Source organism: Chaetodon trifascialis, chromosome 17 (assembly GCF_039877785.1).
Source record: "Chaetodon trifascialis isolate fChaTrf1 chromosome 17, fChaTrf1.hap1, whole genome shotgun sequence".
In the NCBI taxonomy this organism is placed as follows: Eukaryota; Metazoa; Chordata; class Actinopteri; order Chaetodontiformes; family Chaetodontidae; genus Chaetodon; species Chaetodon trifascialis.
Window position 1 is genome coordinate 10,615,477 of NC_092072.1, and position 21,052 is coordinate 10,636,528.

At 41.4% G+C, this 21,052-nt stretch overlaps 3 protein-coding genes across 3 annotated transcripts; 2 read left to right on the forward strand and 1 right to left on the reverse strand.

Moving 5' to 3' along the window:
• The first annotated feature begins 1,313 nt into the window (after positions 1–1,313).
• LOC139346058 (probable 2-ketogluconate reductase) lies at positions 1,314–4,994 on the forward strand. The gene is made up of 6 exons (XM_070984960.1): positions 1,314–1,352; positions 2,779–3,157; positions 3,359–3,530; positions 3,755–3,933; positions 4,018–4,114; positions 4,605–4,994. Exons 2-6 carry the CDS (start codon positions 2,782–2,784, stop codon positions 4,759–4,761), a joined length of 981 nt encoding a protein of 326 aa, XP_070841061.1. The 5' UTR covers positions 1,314–1,352; positions 2,779–2,781; the 3' UTR covers positions 4,762–4,994.
• A 910-nt stretch (positions 4,995–5,904) lies between these two features.
• Positions 5,905–9,294, forward strand: psmg2 (proteasome (prosome, macropain) assembly chaperone 2). Its single transcript, XM_070984840.1, has 7 exons — positions 5,905–6,120; positions 6,586–6,757; positions 6,996–7,054; positions 7,278–7,396; positions 7,487–7,666; positions 7,794–7,914; positions 8,142–9,294. Exons 1-7 carry the CDS (start codon positions 6,064–6,066, stop codon positions 8,220–8,222), a joined length of 789 nt encoding a protein of 262 aa, XP_070840941.1. The 5' UTR covers positions 5,905–6,063; the 3' UTR covers positions 8,223–9,294.
• Positions 9,295–9,788: 494 nt separating this feature from the next.
• Positions 9,789–20,721, reverse strand: ptpn2b (protein tyrosine phosphatase non-receptor type 2b). The gene is made up of 10 exons (XM_070984838.1): positions 20,481–20,721; positions 19,793–19,883; positions 19,581–19,681; positions 18,348–18,446; positions 16,721–16,858; positions 15,846–16,055; positions 15,265–15,426; positions 14,307–14,515; positions 14,040–14,135; positions 9,789–10,683 (listed from the first exon to the last, which is right to left on the reverse strand). The coding sequence occupies exons 1-10, from the start codon at positions 20,535–20,537 to the stop codon at positions 10,662–10,664; spliced, it is 1,185 nt and encodes a 394-aa protein (XP_070840939.1). The 5' UTR covers positions 20,538–20,721; the 3' UTR covers positions 9,789–10,661.
• Positions 20,722–21,052: the final 331 nt, after the last annotated feature.

The following is a 21,052-nucleotide window of genomic DNA, read 5'->3' on the forward strand; positions in this document are numbered from 1 at the left end:
GATGAAAACAAGCAGATACAATAGGAGGAGAAGTGAAACAGTAAGCGAACCCAAAATTATTAACAAGCTCGACTTCTATGAATCTGGAACAGGCTTGTTCTTATTTGTACTGTCCCTTTATGGGTGGAGCAGGGGTTCTGACCATTGGTCGCTGTGCTCAGTCTTGTTCAATCATCACCCTGAAGCCTCCGCCTGCACTGCTGCTCACTGTGCTTGATGAATACCTCCACTCCTCTCCCCTCCATGTCCCTGGGTGCAGACATCTCTCTGTGCTGCTAAAGTTTAATCTCTTAAATCTAAAGCAAATGGGAAGTAAGATATGATCAGAAACGAGCTGAAAGTCCTCCTCTGAAGACCAAGTGTGTACTCTGCGCAAGTCCAGCTGAAGGTGAGAACTTAACATGAAGTGAAATTAAATGTTGAAGCTATTTGGGATAATGCTACATACAAGAAATAATTAACCATTTAATGCATTTTATTTCTGAGCACCCGTGGACTTGTTCAGGATTGTTTATTTGATCCACAAGTTTCATGTTAATAATTCATTCATTACAATTTGACCTGTGGACTTTCACTGCATGCACATTTTGGGTGGCATATAATTGTAGAATAAACTCTTTGCTTCCCTCTGGTTTATACTGAAGATCTTGAGGGTTGTTTGCACCTTACTGATAATGATTCTCTCTTAATATGTCATCCAGCTGTCTCTATTAACAATATCATTAACTCGTCAGCAGAATGCAAAGTCTCTGCCATGTCCAGTGTCTGAGGAGACTGTTGGGTCCAGCACAAGCACAGCGGCTTCTTAAAGTGACAAACTTACCCAGATTTGCACGCCAGCTGCAACACAGAAAGGTACTGTACAATTTGAATTTTACAGTTTAGGCATTCGTACCATGGTCAAGGGGCTTTTAATGAGAGTATTTCTGGCGAAAAGCAGCTGCTTGGAGGAGACTGAGTACAGCTTTTCAATTTTTCTACAAAACTTTAATGATCATATCAGCTTTGGGGTACAGAGGAATTTAGTGTTAATAATACAGAGTTATGGGGAGAGATGATGCAATTCAGGTCAGATTTTCCACTTTTTTCCTCTGTATTAATTTATGTTTTCTTCAGGAATGAAACCACTGAAAACTACAGCAGCATAAAACAACAACCACAACAACAACAACAACAACAATAATAATATAGTTGTAGAATTGGAAGGTGGAGGTGGATAAGGGCAGCATTACTGGTTGTGTTATTGTTGGGAGAAAAAAAAAAAAAGAAGCGCTCTTATTTTGAAATCCTCCACATTCCCTAAGTAGAACTTCCTGGTTCAAGAGTAGAGGGAATCTGAACGAGGAAGACTTGTGAGTGCTGTCTCCTGCATTTCCATTTTTATAGCTTCTAAGTTTCTTCTGACTTTCGTATCATCAGTATGGGACCTGTAACCGTGTCGCTGGCTGTTCCTGCTTGAACACTTGATTCATTTTTTTCTGTGTATTTAATGAGGAGCGATCTGAGCACACCTCAGGCATCCATCTTGGAAACTGGTCTAACAACTGTTCCCGATTTTGACACCAGTCATTCTCAGTAACGCAGTATTGTGACGTCATATGTTCTGTGCTCAGCACTCATGAGCACGAGCACCACCCCCACTCCCTCCTCGCACACACAGTACAGGAATGCACACATAGAGTTAAATATTCAACAGCATCGTTAAAGTTCAACAGCTGCACGTTCAGAGTCGCGTTAAGCCACCAGGGGCCAAAGATTAGGTGTTGGGCCCGTATCCTACCTGTGTCCCACCCTCTGTGCATAATCCAAGTATTAGTAGTCTGAAATGAATTTTATTAATTCGACATTAATTGAGTAAAATGCGCTATTAAATGCGCTATTTAAGCTCTCTCTCTCTCTCTCTCTCTCTCTCTCTCTATATATATATATATGTGTGTGTGTGTGTTTTGTTAGCTAGGAGGCTAAACTTGCTCAACTGAGTCAAACTAGTTAAACTGGTTTTATTGTCTTTATTATTTCTATACTGTATATATATATAAATAATGACAATGAAACTAGAGTTTAACTAGTGTTGCTGTCTTTATTATTCATATGTATATACATAAATAATAATGACAATAAAACTAGAGTTTAACTCAGTTTAGCTAGGATGCAGCTAACCACCTAGCTAGCTGCTTCCTAGCTAGCTTCTCTTGAGTCTTCTCTCTTCTGCTTCACAGTTGTCTCCATATTACATTACATTCATTTAACTTACAAACAGCGAAATGTCGTTTTAACTCTTCATTTTCTGACACAATATGAGTGTTAGAGGTGCTGCCAGGTGGATTTTCTTACCTTTGGACAGAACCTGGCTAGCAGTTTCCACTGTTTACAGTCTTTATGCTAAGCTAAGCTAACCAGATGCTGGCTGCAGCTTCATATTTACCACAGACATGGGAGTGCTATCAATCTTACTGTCTAACTACTTAAAATGTTGAAAAAAAAATGCTTTAAGGCTTGAATTTGATCAGTTCACAGCATGTTTTAGTGCATACAGTACAAACAACCATATCTGTAATTAATGAAATGACACTACATGGTGAAACTGGAGCCTTTGGGCCCCCTGAAGGTCTGAGGGGCCGCCCTGATAGTAATCTAGTCTTGTAGAAAATTGCATTATTGTGCCATTAAAAGCCATTTTGTTTCTGAAACACCCCACCCCGCCCACTCAGGTCATGAGATTAAAACACACTTGTGTTTGTCTTACTGTTCTCTCACCCCTGTGTTTCATCTCTCCAGGTAATGGAGGACAACAAGCCATGGGCTCTCTTCTCAGAGGTGGGCGAACAGGGATACACTGAAGAAGTCATTGACATCCTTAAACAACACTTCCAAATCATCAGCCACAAAAACTTCCTTAAAGACCCCCAGCTCTACGGTCCTAAAATCCAGGCCATGTTTGTGTGGTACACCTGTCCTGCGGCTGAGCCTTCGTTGCTCACCTTACTTCCCTCCCTGAAGGTGGTCGCCAACGGGGGCGTGGGCATCGACCACCTGGATGTGCCATACATCACCAGCCTCGGGGTGAAGGTGACCAACACGCCCGGTGTGGTGAGCGACGCCACTGCGGACATGGCGCTGGGTCTGCTTCTGGCGTCTGCACGGAAGATTGTTGAGGGTGAATTTTATTTAGGTTTCTGAAAATCTCTTTTTACTATCTGCAAGACACCAAGTATCAAAAGCCATAAAAAAATGCTACAGCGTTTCTGAGGGTTTGTTAGTATCAGCAAAGAAACTTCAGAGCAGCAGCAGCAGCAGCAGTGCAGGCTTCGATAAACACATTTTTGATTGAAGGGCTTTTGGTCCTGTTTTCTCACAGGTCACCAAATCGCTGTGGACCCCAAGACCACCCATTTACCACGGAATCTAATGGGAGTTGAAGTCTCAGGGTCGACGATGGGGATTATTGGAATGGGACAAATTGGCAGCAAAATCGCTCAAAGAGGCAAAGGGTTTGACATGAAGATCCTGTATCACAACAGGAACAGGAGGTAAAAGACAGACATAGTTCTAAAGAGTAAAGGTACAAAATATTGATGCTGGACAATTTTGGGATAATTTAATATCACTTCATAATCCAGTAATGGGCCCAAAAGCCTCACCAACTTGTAAATACGTCAGTACTGTAACAATCCCAAAAGTCTGGAGCGTTTTAAAGTAGGGAATGAAAGAGACGCTGCTAATGGTCAGTTCATCTTTCCTCTGTGCTGTTCAGGAGTGTTGAAGAGGAGCAGGCAGTGGGGGCAACGTACTGTGAGAACATGGATGACCTGCTGAAAGAGTCTGACTTTGTCGTGCTGGCGGTCAACCTGACCCCTGAAACCACCGGCCTGATCAGCCACAGACAGCTGGCCCTCATGAAACCCACAGCAACTCTGGTCAACATCAGCAGAGGTGAGCAAAATGTGTCTCCTGGATTCCAGTGATCCCATTACGTTATTCTGAAACTCTGATCTTTAACTTCCTTTCATGTCTCAGGTCTGGTTGTGGACCAGGACGCTTTAGTCAAAGCTCTGCAGTCTGGATCGATTGGTGCAGCAGCCTTAGACGTGACTGACCCTGAACCTTTACCAAGGTCTCACCACACTCAACCACACTCAATCATTTTTCATCAAAGTGAGACTGTTTCACTTTAGAAAGAAGAGCCACCACAGTCTTCTTCTTTGACCTGAGCAGCTGCACTCAGTTCAACACACAAAGGATCATGATACGTTCACCTGTTGCCAATCAACCTGTTTACCTGTGGAATGTTCCAAACAGGTGTTTTTGGAGCATTCCACAACTTTCCCAGTCTTTAGTTGCTGCTGTCCCAACTTGTTTGAAACATTTTGCTACATCAAATTCAGAATAAGCAGATATTTACAAAAAGGTTCATGAGGTAAAACATTAAATATATTGTCTTTGTACTGTTTTCACTTGAGTATATGTCAAAAAGGTCTAGCCACTCCTCATACTAGCAAAGAGTGCAACAAAAAACACTGATGAAATACTAGTGAAAGGAAGCAGAATTTAACATTTACCCTCTCCTTGGTTAGTTCCTAACAACTCCTCTTCTTCCTCTGCAGGGATCATCCTCTCCTTAGCCTTCCTAATGTGCTGATCACTCCCCACGTTGGCACCAACACTTACACTACAACAAGACGGATGATACAGAGGATGTTAGAAAATGCTCTGGCTGCAGTGAAAGGCCAGCCTATTCCCAATGAAGTCAAACCAAAATGACTTCAGCGATGACACATCAGCTGTTCTTTCATCTTTAATGAAGTAGTTTTGGTTGTATGACATGTGTCTAATGATCTGCCAGTATTAAATGACCATTTATTTTACATGTGTCAATTAGCAAATGTTTAATATCACTATGAAATTACATTACATGATTTTAACATTTAAGTGTAGCCTTTCAGCGACTGTTACATTGAATCCTGAACTAGATAATAAAGCTATCTTTAATTTTGAAACTTGCACAATTGACCTTCATTTCTTCCTTGAAACCTTCACTCCATGGAGTCCACCATGTTTCTACCATAGCCCAGAATGGACAAACCAAACACTGGCTCCAAAGAGCGCCTTTTGTGTTTTCCGTGAGTTTCACAGCCACAGGTTCTACATGTTTAGTGAGGGAGGGAGTGTGAGGTGAGGGGTATTCAGTTTGTTGCAATCTGCATCCTCACCACTAGATGCCACTAGGTCCTACACATTTCCACTGAAAAGTGATTTAGTAAATTCAAATCACAATGAAAGTACATATCATGGAAAATACGAATATGATAAACCAAAATCATTATTTTTTTTGTTGATTATTTGCAAAGGCAGTAAATGTTGATATGTAATATGTTCACTCTTATACAATGCTTATTTTTGATTTCATGAAGACTTTCATCTCAAACAGTATGGTAATGATATTGTCTGTATGTATATGTGTTTTTATATGTATATTTACAGCTAAATTTAATTTGGTGTTGCTGAAAAATGTTTTCGATTTATTATTATTATTATTATTATTATTAATAATAATAATAATAATATTAATATCAATATTATTATTACCACTATAGTTGTAGTAGTATAGTAAATATTGTTATGGTTAAGATTCTACAGCTTCGAAATGGAGAGGCAGATCTCTAATAAGCACAAAATCTTTGCGGAGCTGCATTTGACTGATAACATGCCTAATTATAATAGAAACTCCTAATACAGATTTTGAATAAATATGCCTGTATAGAATCATATAGACCGATAAACACAGCTTGTAATGAATCTGAATCATGATAACTGAATATTATTGTCCTAAATAAAGTGTCCTCGTTGCTTTTGATTCAGGCACCGACAGCGGGTCCTAAAGCCGTTTAATCATCAACAATCGACACAGAGCGAGAACCCACAAGGTCCTCAAAACCAGGCATGAAAACAGAGCTGAAAACTGCCGGCAGAATATAAGTTAGGATCGCATTAATAACATAGTTACATTTAAATCTCTTTCTCAGCACCTGTTTATCTCTGTGTGCTCACTAGCAGGACAGCAGCATGTTTATCTCTTCACAAAACTCACCGCCCTCCTTCAGAGACTTCACCCTCGTCATGGTGAGTGGCATCTTTCTGTGTGGTTTCACTTAGAGATGAAGATCCCTCTGTTACAGACTATGATGAAACTCATGCATAATATGTGTTATTGCCAGTAAGTTAGAGCTTTAGATTCATTTTTACACTCAAGGTCTCAGGGGACAGATGTCCTGCGAGGAGTAGTTGCTAAATGCAGTTTACTGGACGGAGGTGGGACATATTTTGACAGTTTAAGAAACCGGAAAAACGGATTTCCCCACTCGATTATTAAACAAGTCCTCCAGCTGTGACTGTTATACTATCAGATATTATATCTTTAGATAATTATCATCATCCATTAATATGTAAGCAGCATTTTATTGTTGCAGCTGCTTGAATTGGAGCTAATCATTAAAGTTTTTTATACAAGGCTGCAAATCATGATTTTTTTTCAATATAGATTAATCAATTTCTTAGTTAACCTATTGCTGTTCCTTGTCCCCCCAGCCAGCAGTGGCTGTCGGTAATGTGGGTCAGCTGGCTGTGGACCTCTTAGTGTCCACTCTGAACATGAGCAGAGTGGGCTTCATACACACAGACTGCCTCATCCCCATGGCTGGAAACAACCCGTACACCACCTGCAAAGAGGACGCTGAGGAGCTGCATGCCCCTGCAGAAGGTACCGTCTGCTCCCTGCTGACATGCACCTTTGGGTCTGGGTTACGTGTCTGCTGTGGAGGAGTAAACGTGACATTTGGCCTGTGAATCTGTACTGAAAGTTGTTCTAGTTATGCCTTACTGTGAATACACTGAGGCAGACCGTCAGCAGTGTAAGTTGTAGCTGCTTTGAAGTGAAAAGAAATCCAACAAATTAAAAAAATCGGATCCTCAGTCTGTCAACCTTTTCTCATCAACAGTTTACACAGCAGCAGAACTGAAGCTGGCAGTTCTTCAAATCAGGGCACCAATTATTCAGGTAAACCCCCAGTCTGCTGCATGCATGGATTCTGTTTGCCTTTTATTTGTCTTCATTTGGTTTTATTATTTTATTTAATGCTCTGACATGAAAGAACCAACCAAAGGACTGTTTTTTTTTAGTTTGAGGCCTCCCAGCAGTGTTTTAAGAGAGGGTGAACTATGCCTTAATCTCCCATGACCATCGAGTCTCTTTATAGTTTTAACTTTTGTTTTAACTGCAGAAAAACTCCAAAAAGTTCAGGCAGCTGCTTGTGTCCTGGATCAAAGCCAGCGGGTTCTCCAGGGCTGTGGTTCTGTCCAGCAGCCACGCCTACCAGAGGGACGACCAGCAGCTCCAAGGGTAACTAACTGTGCTCTTCACGTCATGGCTGCCTTTCTTTGCCTTTTCTGTTTACAATCGCTTCGACTGACAAATACGCATCCATGTCAGCACCCCTTTGAGGTACCTGGCCACTCCGTCCCTGCTGAAGGGGAGTGCAGATGCATTGAAAGAGCTCGGCTGGAGGGAGATGGAGCGAGTGCTGCCTTACCCGGGCCTGGCAGACGCCAACGCAGAGCCGCGCCTCTACATCCCTGGAGGGGGCATAACCAAAGGACTCTACACAGACAGGTACAGGGAGAGAGCAGCGTCAAAAAACACTCTGTCCCTGCTGCAATATATTTTTTAAGATTAATTAATGAATCTTAATTCAGAGGCTTTTTATGTGTCTCACCATGTGTTTGGGTTTTGTGTTCAGCTGTGCAGAGGATCTTCCTCTAGCTGTGCTGCTGCTCTTCTGTTCAGAGGGCGACAACATCCCCGACGCCTTCGCTCTGGTCAACCACCTCAACAACTGGCTCCACCTGCTGGACAGTCCTGTAAGTGACGAACTCGACCTCACAGCCCACTGTTACTGTTACATTTCATACTTTCTAAGCGCAGAAATATAATGAACTTAAAGAGGCTTAAAAAAATGCTTAAAAAAAATATTGTCGGAGTGAAAACATGTTTGCTTTGATTTAATTCAAATCACTTTATACCACAGCACCATGTGTGAATTAAGATTATACATTCTCATCATGGTTTTGTCTGATTCACCTTTCAGAGCCAAAAGCCGAACAAATGGAAGATCCCAACCTCGTGGAGTCTTCTGTTTGGCAGCGGTATCCCTCCAGCATTGTTCTGATACATGCATATTTGGTTTGTGCTATTTTTAGCTCACACTCAGCCTCTGGGGAATGCAGGGAAGTCAAAGTTTTGAAAAACCCACAAATATTTTCTCTGGTTTTGGTGCAGTCCAGCCATGACAGCATTTTTCAGAGCAGTGAATTCTTCACTGGAGTCAAATCTGGATGAATTTTGTGTCCTAAACTGAGAAAACAGGCTGCTTTTAAACATGTTGTATTATACTGAATTCACCTGGTCTGGACATGAAACACTTGTACATTTAATCTCAGTTTCCTTTGTGATAATAATCTTCAGATGTACAAACATGACGATATGTACACGGCCCAAACATGCACTTCTGGAATACTTTTTCCTAATATTGCAGCATTTGAATGGTTTTTTTTTTTTTTTTTCAATAAAAGTTTCTGAGAAGAATGGAGTGTGAATTTATCTAAGACGATTAAGGCTTTGATGGTGCTGCTGCCCCCCCCGGACGTTGCCACCGCCTGCTTAACTGAAAGTGGTTGGCCAGGTGCCACACTGTATTCCTGGCAGTCCCGCCTCTCTGAAATTTGATTCCTTTCTACAACATGTTACAACAACTTACATAGTGGTAACAACAAGGCAGCACTCTGACTCATACTTTGACCTTGCAAAGCTATTTTGCCAAGTTTGTGGTTTCCCTTTCTGTCTGCGTAATTGGGTGGGGAAGGAATGTCCCGACAGCATTTTTAAGAGAAAACTGCAGAGAACCATGAAATGAAGGTCTGACTCTGACAAAGACACGCCCATCATTTCAGAGATACTGCTGGTCCTACAAGTACATTTAAAATGCTATTACCATGATCTAAACCATGAACAAATCTTTGCTCAAAAGTAGTTTAAGGGGATTCTGGGAATATTTTCTATATGAAATACTTATTCACTCTCTGGCAGAGAGTTAGGTGATGATATTGATACCATTTCCATGGAGGCAAACCATGGCCACTTGCCAATTAAGTGTCACATGTAATCAAATCAGAAATACAATTTATATACTTTAGATCATTTTCATTTGTTATGAATAGAAAATAAAAGTGAAAGTTCATCGGACTCAGAATTCATTGTTTGCATTGCTAGACAACAATCATACCGCCACTATAAGCAGCAGACCGTTAGCCTAGCTTAGCATAAAGACCGGCTCTCCTGGCTCTGTCTCAAGGTCACAAAATCTCGTTTGTTAACATTCACACAAAAACTGGCTGTAAAAAAACTGCAAGTTGTGGTTTTATGGATGGTTATGTGATGAAAATGTCAACTGCTAAGAGCCGAGAAATAATCCAGTGCAGCTAACCCTCCAAGCTTTTTTTAATTGGTATTGTTTAAACAAATGAGATATTACGTGTTAATTAGTGAGCTTTGCTTTGCGAGTTGGACAAAGCCAGGCTAGCTGTTTCCAGTCTTTATGGTTAGATAAGCTAACCAACTGCAGGCTGTAGTTTCGTATTTAATGGACAGGAATGAGCATCTTTCTCAAGAGCGGCTAACAGAAGAATTACCTGAGGTTTGTGGTGAAGTAAGCAGAGACGAGCAGAGACGGGGTGTTATGTAAACTAGATAATACCAGTTTTATTTGGAGATAACACTCTAACATAAACTTAAGACAAATTCAGCTCAAAAAGGAGAACAAGTCATCAAATCAGCTTTTCTACTGTATTCAAATCAGTAACATTGTCATTTGTCTTTTTTTTTTTTTCTTTACAGCAAAAATATGTCTTTTTACACACATCTTTTTGAAAACAACACTATGTACATCCTGAAAACGTTACATGCCACTGAATTTCTCATGTGGGAGGAGGCAGTGCTTTTCATTAAACCAACCCCCCCATCACTGTGAAAAACTTCAAGTAATCTTTTATAAAAAATAGAACATTTTCCCCTCTGAAAAAAAGGTTTTCTAAAAATAAACATATGAACAGCATTACAAATTGGCAATGCATAGACCCTATTATCAGTCTTGATTTCGTGGGTGCGAAGAAGCGTAACAGAGCTGCAAATAATAGTATTAAAGCAGAAAAACTGATTCTCTGACTCCAGAAGCAGCACAGGCTGTGGTTGAGGTGTAACCTGGGGATAAAGCGCTGGTGTGGTTGTCTTTCCAAATTCAAAGAATGTCAAAGTGTCTGCTGTAAACAGTTCAGAGAGGATGACACGTGGGAAAGCTGTGAGGTGGAGGTCTGAGGCAGATGAGGGAGTGACATGCTGCTAACAGGAAGAAGAGGAAGAGGTGTGTGGTGGCTGAATAACACCACAGGGCTGGAACCAAAAAGGGGAGGGGGGGTGATGAAGAAGAGAGCAGAGCCAGCTGTTGAGGTGGAGGTGAGGAAGAAGGACACAGAGGTTGGGAGAGAGCTGGAGGTCCCTGCCGATGTTGGCTTTGATGCCAGAGCTGTTGGTGCGTGGCCGCAGGTGGAGGTGGTTAGCAGTCACTGGTTTTCGCCCTGTCACGAGACACAACCATTTAAAAAAGTTGAACTCCACAAAATGTTTCCTACCAGAGTGTCAGTGAAGCTCAAGAGTGATCAAAGGAACTCGTGCCACAAAATCAAGTTAGTGTCCTCAGCTTGGTTAAGTTTAAAGATGAAGCTCGGCCACAGAGAGCGGCAGGGTTCGCTCCACTGCTCGCAGCAGCTGTGGCATGATGCACTTTGATCACACCAACATTAGATTATCAATGCAAAGCAGCCACCGTGTTCAATAAGCGACATGTCACACTCTGTTCAGGTGGTCTTAGCTATTAATGTAGCATTTTCAGCAAAATATATATTTGGTTATTGTAGAGCACGACGCACACACATCATTAGATTTGATTATCTGTGAGCTGATCTCAGACTCTGTGTGGTTTAATCTGCAACAACTTCGACTGCTGATTAACCATTCAGGTCAGTTATGAGACAAAAATGCGAAAACATTCTGCAGCTCATTTTCCGTCTTCTTCTGTTTGAATGTGTCTGAGTTTGGGTATGCTGGTCAGACAAAAGGAAAAAAAAAGAGGACTTTGAAAAGATGTAATCTTGGCTTCTTGGAATTTGAGATGAGCGCTGTGACCTGCTGCGCTGCCACGTTCAAATTCAGCCAGGGAAAAGGATATGCAGACATGTAAATCTGCTAAATCCAGCATAGCTGATGCTGCCCACGTGTCAGGCTTTAGTTGTAATATGTATACTCTGCTAAATGTTACATTTTAACTTGTAAGACTGAAAATTAATCAGCAGAAAGTCCTTTTTAAAGCACAAACACCTCAAATTCCCTTGTTACAGCCTCTTAATTTTGAGGATTTGCTGCTTTTTTTGTCTTATGTGATAGTAAATTGATTATTTGGGGGTTCTGACTGTTAACGAGACCTTACAAACCTATTTCCACTTCTTCCTGATTCTCAACAGACCAAATTGATTAAATCAAGATAAATAATGAAAATAATCATTGGTTGCAGCCCTAAATATCTAGTTTGATAAACTACAGCAGAAGACCTCTTTGATCAACAAAGGCCCTCTCAGACCTGACCAGAAATCGCTAATGAATTTCAAACATCCAAACGTCCCTTCAAACACTGCCATGCTAAGGTCCCGAAGAAACGTGAAGACTTCATGAAACAACTGCAGCAAAACCACAGAACATGCAACAAACCTTAATGGCTCCAAATCAGTTGGTATGATGGACTGACAGCTTCAACCAGGACAAGAAATGACTCTTCCTCTCAATACTTCCTTTGTATGAGTGTCTAGTGACCATTAATAATTCCACATTCGCTGTCCTAGCCGCTAAAATAGCAGCACTAGGGCTGCATGAAATCTGTTTTCCGTTTAAAATTCACTGAATTCCGTGTTTTACCATTTAAGCATGTTGCGTCATCAGAAGGACTTTCACCGATTCAATAAAAAAAACATTCAAAATGTAATGGATATCAATGAATTTGCTGTAACACAATGCTGAGCTCTGCAGGACAGCCTCCATATGCAGCTGGAACACAGCGGGTCTGATGGAGGCTACTCCCCCGTTTGGGCAGCGCTCCTCTGCTTGACCAGAAACAGACGGAGCTATTGCATCTTTTCCAACTGAGCATCAGACTTCACGCATACAGACACAAAGTCTCCAACAAACTCGTGTCTTGAATCCGCTGATGTGGTTACACTTCTGAGAATTTGTTGAAGTGATCAGCTCTTGCTAGCACACTGCCTGTGTCTCAAAGTGCCTCTTTGATATGAATGTGTGTGTGTGTGTGTGTGTGTGTGTGTGTGTGTGTGTGTGTGTGTGTGTGTGTGTGTGTGTGTGTGTTACACCAAAACATGACGGCGTAGTTTTTTCGTCGTGCTCATTCAGCTTAGGCACTGTGGAAAAATGGTGCGGAACCCAGATTTTTCTAAATTGAATCAACATTTTGGCAATTCACGCTATATTATGCATTTTAAAGCTGACTTTATTTCTATTATGAAATCAATTCCATCCATGTTTTCCGTATTGTGGAAATCACAGGGCCCTGCGGCATTTTTAAGTGCAAGATGGTGGTGCAGTGAAGTGAAAACTTTCATGGTTGTTGGTTATAACACCGGCTTGCTCAATAACGACTAACGAGATTGAACAAGCAGATAAAAAGCTGTCACCAAATGAGAGTCTATGATGCACGGTATACATTAGCACCTTGCATGATTCCAACCCGGCCTGACATTTCAGAGCTTCCACCACCATAAACCACAAATGTACACACACACACACACACACACACACACACACACACACACACACATATATATATACACACACACACACACACACAAACACACACACCATGCTAGAGTGCAGCCAAAATTAACACAACTCCAAACCACAGGAGCCAAGCAAATCATGAAAACAAGAACAAAACCACAAGAGAAACAAAAACACAGCAGACAGCACATACACAGGAACACACACACACACACACCTCCATGTACAAGTGGGGGCGTTCTTTTTAAAGTAGATAAACTTCGTCCTCTAAATGTGCTCTTCGTGGTTGTTGTTGCTGTCGCAGAGGGGGGTAAAGATACACTGCCCCCCACTGGACAGGCCAGCTCTTGTCATGTGCAGCAAATGCAGCCCAAACTGTCCGAGAAGAACCACAACAGCACAGTGAGACCACGTCAGAAATGGTGCAGTTTGGGCCGAATTACCGGAACAACACTGACATGTCACACAACAAAGGCAGGCTTCTCAGAAATGACTTAGTGCGCCGGTTTTGGAGGTGCACAGTCATCAGAAATAAGTGCTTCATCAGGTCTGACTAGAACGTGGAAGTAGATGTCAGTTAGCTAGACTGGTGCCTTCACACCAAAGATGAAAAGAAAATGAAGAAATAGAAAATGAAAGCTCAGCTCTGTATGCAGGCTAACTATTATGAGGCTGAGTCATGTGCTGGGAAAGCCTGTCCGGGTTCCCTGTAACGTTAAAATTGAAATGACGCTGAAAAGTGACTCATATCTTTTCTTCCTTGGCATCTCTTTTATGTCACAAGAGTTGTAGGGTAAAATACTGCTTTCCCTTTCTGTCTAAAAGACACTAGAAAAGTATGATGTCTGCAGAATGTCATTATTGACATTATGTAACAACATTACAAAGGAATTGCACCAACACCAACAATGGATTAGATCCGACAGTCTGATACATATATGGATGTATATCACACTTGGCAATACAAATCATGGTGAGTAATATCCAAAAGTGGCACCGTGATGATACAAGACAAATAATCCTGGAAGATCAGAACAACTTGATGCTTTGTGTGTGAATAATAAAAGTGGTTTCTGCCTGAAGATACAATCACCTTTTTCTCTTCTTCTCCGCGTCGTTTGTCCTGGGCTTGCTTTGAGGAGTCTTGGCTGTGCCTGATTTGGAGATGCTGTCTTCTCTGCGTCGTTTGCTGCGGAAAAACAAGGAAAACAGGTAAACAGCCGTCTGTCAAAAACAATATGCTCACTAACGTTCTTTGTTATTCATTGTATCCTTCTCATTCAGAAATGTATACTTTTTTTATTTCATTACTCAACCATCAGTCACCTATTCATATCACTTATCAACTGAGTGTACTGACGGTGTTGTGCTGCCATCCAGCTCCTGTTCCTTGCAGGGAGACTGTGCAGGTACTTTGGCGTCCTGCCTGTAGTCACCTCCCTCCTCCAGCTGACCTCCCCGCTGGTTGCCGTTGCATCGCTCCGTCGGACACCTGGCCTGAGGCTGAGCTGAGGGGGGAGACTCCGACGTCGGCTCCTCATCTTCCCTCGACAACTCCTGCAACCGGTTCTACGTGGGGAGAAGAATGAAAAACAATTTTAGAGGGATATATCAAAGCCTTTAAAATGTGTTGGCAATGCAGGGCACCGTGCCATTTCTGCCACTCAACTGCTCATTTTGCTTGTACGTTTAAACAAACTTTATCAATGTTTCCCTTGTGTCCTAAAACCTAGCTACTTCTCATCCTACATATAATACACTCTCTATCATTCTCATATATTTCAGCTCTGTAGGGCTAAGAAAGGTCACAGTGTTCGGTTCTTTCCACATGACCAACATACAGCCACTTCAGCACTTAGAGGTGCATGTGACTGAAGGCCCGGTCAGAAGGTTTTGGTACATTGACAGATCTACAGTAGCCTTGTTTCATCCATCTCCTGCTAGTGAATCAATTGGTGAATCAAACTGTGTCCCAGTAATTTTCTGATCCAAGTCAAACTCAAGTGAGTAAGTTCAACGGAAACCCCATGTGATGCTAATAATGCTAATGCTAACAGGCTGGAAATTATTTTCCTCTAAAAAATGGTTCACACAGTGGCTCTCTTGCTGACAAATGTTTATTCCCAGTATGTGAATTTTCAGCCCACACAGCCTGAATAACTGCGGGGCGTAAAATAAACAAACACAGACCCACTGCCATACTGTTGTGTTTTTCTCCACAGCTAAAATCCAAACTGAACAGAGGCCGAGAGAAACTCACAAACTGACATCGTGGAGTCTGTGTTTAAATGAAGGGAAATAAGATATATTTCAGGTACCTGTACAGAGGGGTCTCCCTTGATGTACTTGGCTCCTTCGAGAACAGCCATGTAGGAGAAGCGCAGCTGGTCAGGGGTCTGGATCAGGCCCATGCGGTACTTCCTCATGTCCAATAGGATGCTTTTGATGTCCACGGACGAGGGGTCTTTCCTCTTGTCCATCTGGGCAGGACACCAGTGATAAATCAGCTCAGCTAACCAGGATGAACCCCCTATTTCCCAACATGCCAAGAGCACAACCTTGCATTTCAGCTGCGGCTTGTATGTAACCACATAAAAGTTAGCTTTATGTTTTAGTTGTAGGAGCCGTTTTCTCTTAACTCCAACAGCAGCATGGAATAAAAATGGGCCTGTGTTGACTATCAAAAACACAAATGTCTAAATAATAAATCAGCCTTTCTCCTTAGTCAGAATATAGATATGCCAATTTCATGTTCAAAAGTGACTTTTAGTAAATGAACTGACCACTTCTCTCAGCATTTGTGATCATACAAGTTGTGACTGACCTAGAAAACCTAAAAACCAAATTCATCTGGATCGTGGCCGCTAAATCAGGGCTAAAACAAGGAGGCAGGACTTACCAGAACCACACACGTGTCAACTAATGAAAACGTCCCTGAGCGGCCGATTCCTGCACTGCAGTGCACCACCGCCGGCCCATGGTCCACCCCCAGTGCTCCCGACTCCCGCACTTTAAAGAGGAAGTTTAGGAAGGATGCTGGGGACTCTGGAACACCAAAATCAGGCCACGTGGTGTAATGAAAGTGGTAGATCTCTCTCTTCTCTCCTGTCTGTGACAGCAGACACACAGAGGCCTCATTAGGTACAAATGAGCGTGTCAGTGCTGATTTTTAGCAGTTCTGTTTGCAGTGGCAAAAGTATTGCAGTAGTATTTGACAGCAAAGTAAACAACATTTCCAACAGTTTCAGTTTCAATTCATGCAATAAACCAGCTTCTAAAAACTTGACACACACACAAAAACAGCAAATCAAGACGTGTGTACACATTTCTTGTGCTTGTTTTTCTTTCCATCACCTTGGCAGTTCACTTTTTGTTGCTGATGTCGGTATTTTTCATTTTGTCTGTGCAACACTGTGCTCATTATTGGATATACAAAAACAGGTGAAAGATGGGGATTAGAGAAATTCTTATCATTAATGTTTATAGGAGAATCTGCAATGAGCAGCGGAAACATTGACGTTTAAGTATATGTTGGGTTTTTTTAAATGCTTAAATTTGCATTTTCTCCACCTACACATTAGATGTGTGGCAACAGACAAATGTCTAATTTGTCTGAAAGTCAGTGAAAATGGAAAGCACTGAGCCTTTGTAATGAACGAGGATATTTTCAGTTCTAAGTCTTGGAAAACACAGCTGCACCCCAAACCCATTTCAGTTCTCCTTTGCCACCTTTCACTGGTAATTCCCCTCACGCTAGGTAATACTTTGGCGTACGCTAATATTCTGCAGCTCCAACACTCTGGTGGTGTAGTAAGACTTGGTGTCTTCTGACAGCAGTGTGATCAAGAAGCGTGTGTCTCTGAAGGCCATCTCTCTCTCCTCGGCTGTGGGCCAGTACTGGGCACACTTTTCCTGTCAGACAAAGAAAAGTAAAACGAACCTGGTGAGAAGAGATACCAAACAGGTTCAACATCTGACAAAGAAAATACACCTGACTGAAAGCAGATGCTAGCTGAGTGGCCACGCTGGCCTTGAGATAAAGCAGCTGATGATTAACAGACGGACAGTTTGATCCACAGCACTGAGAGGGAAGCTGGATAATGAATTAGATTATGCTGTCAATGTTTGCTGTGGCTTTGTCTTCTCTTTCACCACATTTACCTGGTCACACTCCCCACAATCCACCAGTGGGTTTGAAAGGCAAGCTTTCTTTTCGTTCTCTTCAGTCCAACCTCACGTGCATGATGCCAGACATCCTGCACCACAGCCTTGTAGTCTGTAACTAGTTTGCACCAGTTTCTGTTATGTCACACTGCACTAATAAAAATAAAATACCCACTAAATTCTAATAATGATTAAAAACTTGTATTCGCCAAGATTATGGTTTTTTTTGCATGTACTCTCCTTTACGTTTTATCTGATGTATTTCTTTTGGGTATTTTAATTTTTCCTTACACCACTCAGTAACTGAACTGCACCATTACCAATCCCCCCCCAAATCTACAGGAATAAATCTTGAAAAAAGTATAGTTAAGTACATTTTAGCTTCAATCCTAAAATATGCATAACTATACTTTTTGTATGAAAGGCTTCATATTATATTATATTTCAGGGAACAGCATGTCATTTGTCAGTACTGCAGTCAAATACTGTGACAAATACTTCAGTTATGTCTACAATCAACATGTAATCATACAGTATTTTCTTAGTAAACAGACAAAGGCCAGAACTGTTGAGGATAAGTCTATTATGCAACCATCCCTCTGCAGGATTGGAGAGTTGGCCTACATAAAAGATCCTTGTGAGGTTAATAATATCTGTGGACTAGGTGCTCTTTATCTTCTATTTCCAAGAAAACAGTCAGTAAGTGAACCTCATGACTGAGCGAGATCCACTCCAGCTGCTTTACTGAGAAAGAGAGATCACAGCTGCTCTGCGTGAGAAAGACTGTGAGTCTGTCTGTCTGATTGTCTGTGTGTGTGTGTGTGTGTGTGTGTGTGTGTGTGTGTGTGTGTGTGTGTGTGTGTGTGTGTGTGTGTGTGTGTGTGTTTAATCGGCACATCACAGGATCACTGGATTTAGAGGAGTTGAGAGGTTGGGCTGCATCCCAGTTCCTCACATACATCTGTGAACACGCTGTCAAAACACTGAATTCCAGTTATCCAGCTGACAGGGGAGTGAAGCTTCACGGTGGACCATTTCAACAGAAATCAGGATTAATTCAACAAGATGTACTAATTACACACACTGTCACGCTGTCAGCAGGCTGCAATTTTTTGGCAGAGTGTGTGTGTTACTGTCTTTCTGTGGTTTATTCAGTATTTCTGTAGTCTGTGTGTGGGTGTGTTTGCACCAGACAAACGACAGACAATATGCTGTCGTTTTATTATTGTGTACTTACTGAACCTTTCTCTATGACCCTGTTGAGCATTATGACCGCCTTGGTCTTCTGCTCCCAGATCATGAGCCAAAAGTGTCCACAGGTGTTTCTGAGGGGGCCCTGTGGACAGAAAACACATACACACATGAAAACACACTTTGATCAGTTATATGGCAGGTGTCTAGTGGGACAGTGGTAAGTCATGTACAGTGGAAATGCAATTTTTAGGCATGAACAAAAGCATTTCATCAAATTATGGATTAGCTAAGCAACCGGCTGAGGACTGTCTTTGTAATAACTTCAGTATGCAAAAGAGATATGCAGAACGATAATGAACAGTTTACTTGAAAGGTCAAGACTGCTTAAGGTTATGATGTGGTTGAGCTGTGAAAACTATACTATGCAAGGTGAAATATCTTAAAAGGTCAACTGTATCTCGAGTAATAGAAAACAGACAACATTGACAAAAACATGCTATCAATAAAATCTTTCCCTTCACTTGCTTTTTTCATGCAAATATAATATGTCAACGTGTCACTGTCAGGAATAGAAGACACAATATAAAGTGCAGATAACTACAGGACTGTCAGATAGTTGCAGAAAACCAATCGCACCGGCCCTAATTCATCAGTTCCACATCGCAACAACCATGAACAGCCAAGAAAATTTGTGCCAGCTTCCTTGAATAAAACAGTTGAGAGCAGAATTCCCTGATTCTACACTAACAGTCAAGCAATTATCTCCTCTTTAAAAAATAAAATTTAAACGTTCTTGTTTCTGTGTCACTGTAATTACGTAAGTAGTGGTGGTATGTGTGATCTCAGTAGGTAAGATTGAAAAATGCAAACACTGTACAAAACAATCACAGTTAAACAAGGAAATGATTTTAACGGAACCGTCAATGTGACTGCTGGTGTCATGCAGGCAAAACTGATTTACAGATAGCAGTTACCTGTAAAATAGTGGTGGGTAACATCAAAACATTCTGTGATCCCACAAGCAAATTCTCCTTTTGGTCATGAAGTAACCAGCTAAATGCAAAAAGTATTTAACAGGGGTCGTCCTGAGACAGGTGCTCCCCTGGAGATTAAATTATTTGCCATTAGAGGTAAGTTAAGTGACCTCTGACACATTTTAATAGATTCACTTCTTGCTACATATGTTAAAACTTTATGCACTAAGCACACAATTAGTCAATCAACCCATAGATCATTTCGTGATCATTATAACTGGAATAAAATGCCTTGGACTTGCCTGAGTCAGTATGTAACTTCGCTGGGCTTCCTCCATGACTACCAGACTTGCATTGATGTAGTCATTTTCTGTGTTCTCCAGCTTCACTCGACTGTGATCAACTGCAGGCAGTGTGAGAGAGAAGACCATTTAGGGTGGGTTGTAACCTGGCAGACGCAGTTAGGATTCGAGACACTACACACTATAAACCGTTTCCACAAATGTTCACCTACATGGGCTGACATCTCTGTATCTGTTTCTGTTGCGATTCTCTGGATACTTTGCCACTTTGTAGGAGCACTCTTGGGACTGATTCCTGATTTCCTGAATACAACAGAAAGATTGTTTAGAAACGAGAAATCACCACATACACAACATATAACGTTATGTCATTATTCTTCCTTTTTCAGGACACTGGCATGCTCAAACCCAACGCTATTTGAACACATAATAGAGAATAGCAAGCAGAAAACCAACGACATCCTGTTTTAAATGTGTTTGTCCAGTCACCACAGTGTACAGTTACTTTCAGCAATGACATTTTACAACAAGAACCTTCTGTGGAGAACAAACGTGTAGTGTACAAAAGTCAAACAAGTAAATAGCTATATAAACTGATGTAGCTAATCAGAACTTCAACCACATGCACAAGCTTACGACACTTGTGACGACGCTTACGGTAACATTTACGTTGCATTACACTGTTCGTTGTACTTAAGTGTTACAGTGTCTACACATACTAAAAAAAAGAAAAGAAACAACCCGGGAAAAAAACAACAAAATACGAAGGAAACTAGCGATGAATAACATCCAAAACAACAGACACTTCATCAGCTAGCCGAACTGTTAGCTTGCTAAATTAAATGCGCGCTCCAGGTACTATTTATGTTAGCTTTATGCTAGCTGTGCTAACATACTTACAAGGTACAGTTTTTGCCACCGGCCCTCTGAATCTATGCCTTCAAACTCCTGGTCCATTTTCACTGTGGCAATGCCGGTCTATTTTAATCAAGGTAAGTAGAATTAGTTGTCCGACTATCTACCTCATTACTTTATTCAGGCTAGAGGGGCTTTTGGTCAGAGAACTGCTACTTCCCCTACGCTAACGAGCTCTCGCTGAATGTTTGTCCGTTAACCCTCTGCTCCGGAGCAGTTGACGTCTGAAACAGGCACAAGTGCGCATGCGCCAAAAAGGTCCTCTGTAGCTGTCAAAGCAAACAGCAAAGATGTTCAGTGAACAAGCGAGATGTCAAACAACTACAGTAGTCAGCCTTTAAAGCGCCCATTTTCACAATGCATTACTGTAATTACTGAAAACGTACGTAGTTACTTTATGTTATGTTACATATATATATATTAATCTGTTTTACTTCCATTTATAGATAAATATTTTTCTTATTTATTTGGCGAAAGTATTTGCGATGAAGCTCAGGTTCATGGATGCTCCAAATTACATTAGGACTGCCCCTAACTTGTATTTTTATTATAGTTTT